The 2,788-nt window shown below is 49.5% G+C and overlaps 1 protein-coding gene across 1 annotated transcript; it reads left to right on the top strand.

The window, feature by feature from the left end:
* Nucleotides 1–271: 271 nt before the first annotated feature.
* On the top strand, nucleotides 272–2,407 carry NGA_0362002 (endonuclease exonuclease phosphatase). Its single transcript, XM_005853303.1, has 4 exons — nucleotides 272–801; nucleotides 908–1,310; nucleotides 1,482–1,648; nucleotides 1,848–2,407. Exons 1-4 carry the CDS (start codon nucleotides 277–279, stop codon nucleotides 2,049–2,051), a joined length of 1,299 nt encoding a protein of 432 aa, XP_005853365.1. The 5' UTR covers nucleotides 272–276; the 3' UTR covers nucleotides 2,052–2,407.
* Nucleotides 2,408–2,788: the final 381 nt, after the last annotated feature.

Here is a 2,788-nt window from a genome sequence, read left to right on the forward strand (position 1 = left end):
ACGCCTGAGTCAGTACTTTTCCGGAAATTTCCTTGATTAAGAATGATGAGCAAGTCAAGCAAGCCATGCTACATCTTATCGAATCATATTATACTGATTGTGCATGAGCAAAATCTCGAACACCCGATACTCTCTTTCCTTTCTGACATTTCACGGGGTTGAAGATTAACTTCCATCTCTGCTCGAATTTTAACGGCTTGCACTGCTTCGATCATTTTTTTTGCACTCCACGCCTTTATTCATTACACACCGATATAAATTGTACATTATAAACAGATGAACATATCAATCTTGAGCTTGTTGGGCTCTTTGAGCACAGCGCGTCTGCCGATGGTGAACCAGCGCTTGTGCTCGTGTATTCCCGCCCTTCTGTTTGCCACCCTCCTTCTCTTTTTATCTTCTGCACATGCCTACCGCGAGAATTATACGTGCCATTTCGCACCTTCCATCCCTGAAGATCGTCGTCCAAGTCCTTATCGACTTCGTATAGTCCAGTTCAACGTGGAATTTTTCTTCCTCGATCAAAGTGAAGGAGGTTTAGTATGTCCGGGACCTGATTGTCCTTGGCCAGACGCGGAAACTGCGCATGCTCATGCACTTCGGATAGCCAACGTTTTGAAAGAATTGCGACCTGACATTGTGAATTTGTGCGAAGTGGAAGGATGTGACGAGATAAACTGGTTGGCGACGAGGTTGAATGAAGAGGCCTCCGAGCGCGTGCAGGAAGAAGCAGGACCAGACACGCCGACTCAAGCCTTTGGCTACAATTATTTCCTGCTGAAAGGCCAGGACACTTTTACGGTATGTGTGTGGGCAGTGTCTTCTCCCATTTAATACCGCGCAATGGTTTTGACGAACGCTGACTTCTCATCCTCTGCTATTTTCGTGGCACCAATTATCCCTCCAGGGTCAAAACACTGCCCTTCTCACCCGTATCGATCCCTCCACGGACCTTGATCGAAGCACCGACAGGGTTCCATACCCTCTGCCTGGATCCCAGTGTGGTTGGGAGACAAGGAGAGCCAGCGCCTGGGCGGGGGGAAATTTCCGGCAGCAATTTGGAGACCGAACCAACGGGCACATTGGAGGGTCGGCCGATGGACAGGCGGGGGTTTCCAAGCATTATTTCACGACCTTCCACCTGCAAGAGGTGGGCGTGAAAATCGCCATAGTGGGGATCCATCTGTTGGCCCGGCCCATAGACCCAGAGCGATGCGCGGAGCGGGAGGCCCAAGCCACGGTGTTGCGGGGTGTGGTCGACGGCTTTATTGCCGAGGGTTACGAGGTTGTCGTCCTCGGTGACTTTAATGGTAAGCACTCTGGTACAGGGATGGCGGTGGGGGGACGCTCGCGGCGATGCCTGGTTCATCCATGGGAAGCCCCCTGTCCCCCATCGGCTATCTCCGTCCCTCCCTCTCTCCCTCCCTTCCTCGCTCCCTCTCTCCCTCCTTCCCTCCCTCTCTTGTCCTCTGTATTTTCAGACTTTGATGGCTCGGTGCCGGACATCAACAACAACTTGCCCACGTCCCGCGTGATGGAAATTCTGAAGGGAACGGATCTTTTTCCCACCGCCACTTTTCTGCCTCAAGCAGAGCGTTACACCGATTGGTGGGACCGAAATGGAAATTGTCAGGTGGACGCTCCGGAGGTACGTTTTCCATCAACCTCCCTTTTATTCCCGCCCGTTGGTCGTCTTCCCGAACTTGTTTTCCTCCCGTCCTGTCTCTCGGTCTTTCTTGGCGTCTCGTATAGACATGGCATGGAGAGTGCGTGCTGCAGACATCCCTTTTAGTTCCTTATAAGACGATTGAAATCATGACAAAAAATGCCTTTCCTTACTCCCTCAGGAGCTGGATATGATCGACCACGTCCTGCTCACAAAAGGCCTGCAGGAGCGTGTCATTGCCGTGTACGTCTACCATGCGTATGACGAGTATTGTGGCACCTTAGATAGCGACCATTACCCGGTGGTGATTGATTTGGAGTGGGAAGGGGTCAAGAAGGAGTGGTTGGACGACTTGGAAACGGAAGGGTCAAGCAAAATGGCGTAAAATTATCTGTAGATGGTCAAGTTCTGTAAAGGGTGCGATGAAACAGAAAGATGGAGACAAGTCCCCAAAAATCGATAGGCACGTAGATTGTACATAGAAAGATGAGTACGCCTGTGAAGGTGAAAATGGATGACGTCATGACTGAATGGCAGTGGATAGCTGGAGAAATCGACGTTCCTTGGGGGACCGGAGCTTGTGTCAGTACGACTTGAGCAAAGTAAAGAGCACGAGCAATCAGAAAGCGGAGGAGCGGATGATCATCTTGATGCGAATGGCAAGCGCTTGATCTTATTTTGCCGTGTAACCTTTGACACGAATATAAGGATGACATGATGATGACAATTAAGGAACAGGAGATCAGCGCTAGGAGGTTGGGGGAATCGGGTATCAGCGATAAAGGGTTTAGAGAGTGTTGCAGCTATTTCCTTTATGAGTTCTAGGTCTGTACCACGTCGTGCTGATCGCTATTGTGTCATGTCATGGTTTTGCGTCCACCTAATCATTTTCTATGTTATATCATAATACGACGACAGGACTGGCGTCGACCAGTGTCTTTGGTTGTCTGTCCTATTGGTTATCTTAGTACGAGATTCTTGGGTGAATCATTGGTATACATTCTCAGGGAGAATAGTGGTCGTACTGAAGAATTAATTGGGTATTGAGTTACCCGTGACATTTTTGGTTTGTTTATTCGCATCAGGTTATGGGCCCTAGTTGACCAAACCTTTGAACTGAAT

The sequence above is a fragment of the Nannochloropsis gaditana genome (genome assembly GCF_000240725.1).
Source record: "Nannochloropsis gaditana CCMP526 unplaced genomic scaffold scaffold964, whole genome shotgun sequence".
Lineage (NCBI taxonomy): Eukaryota > Eustigmatophyceae > Eustigmatales > Monodopsidaceae > Microchloropsis > Microchloropsis gaditana.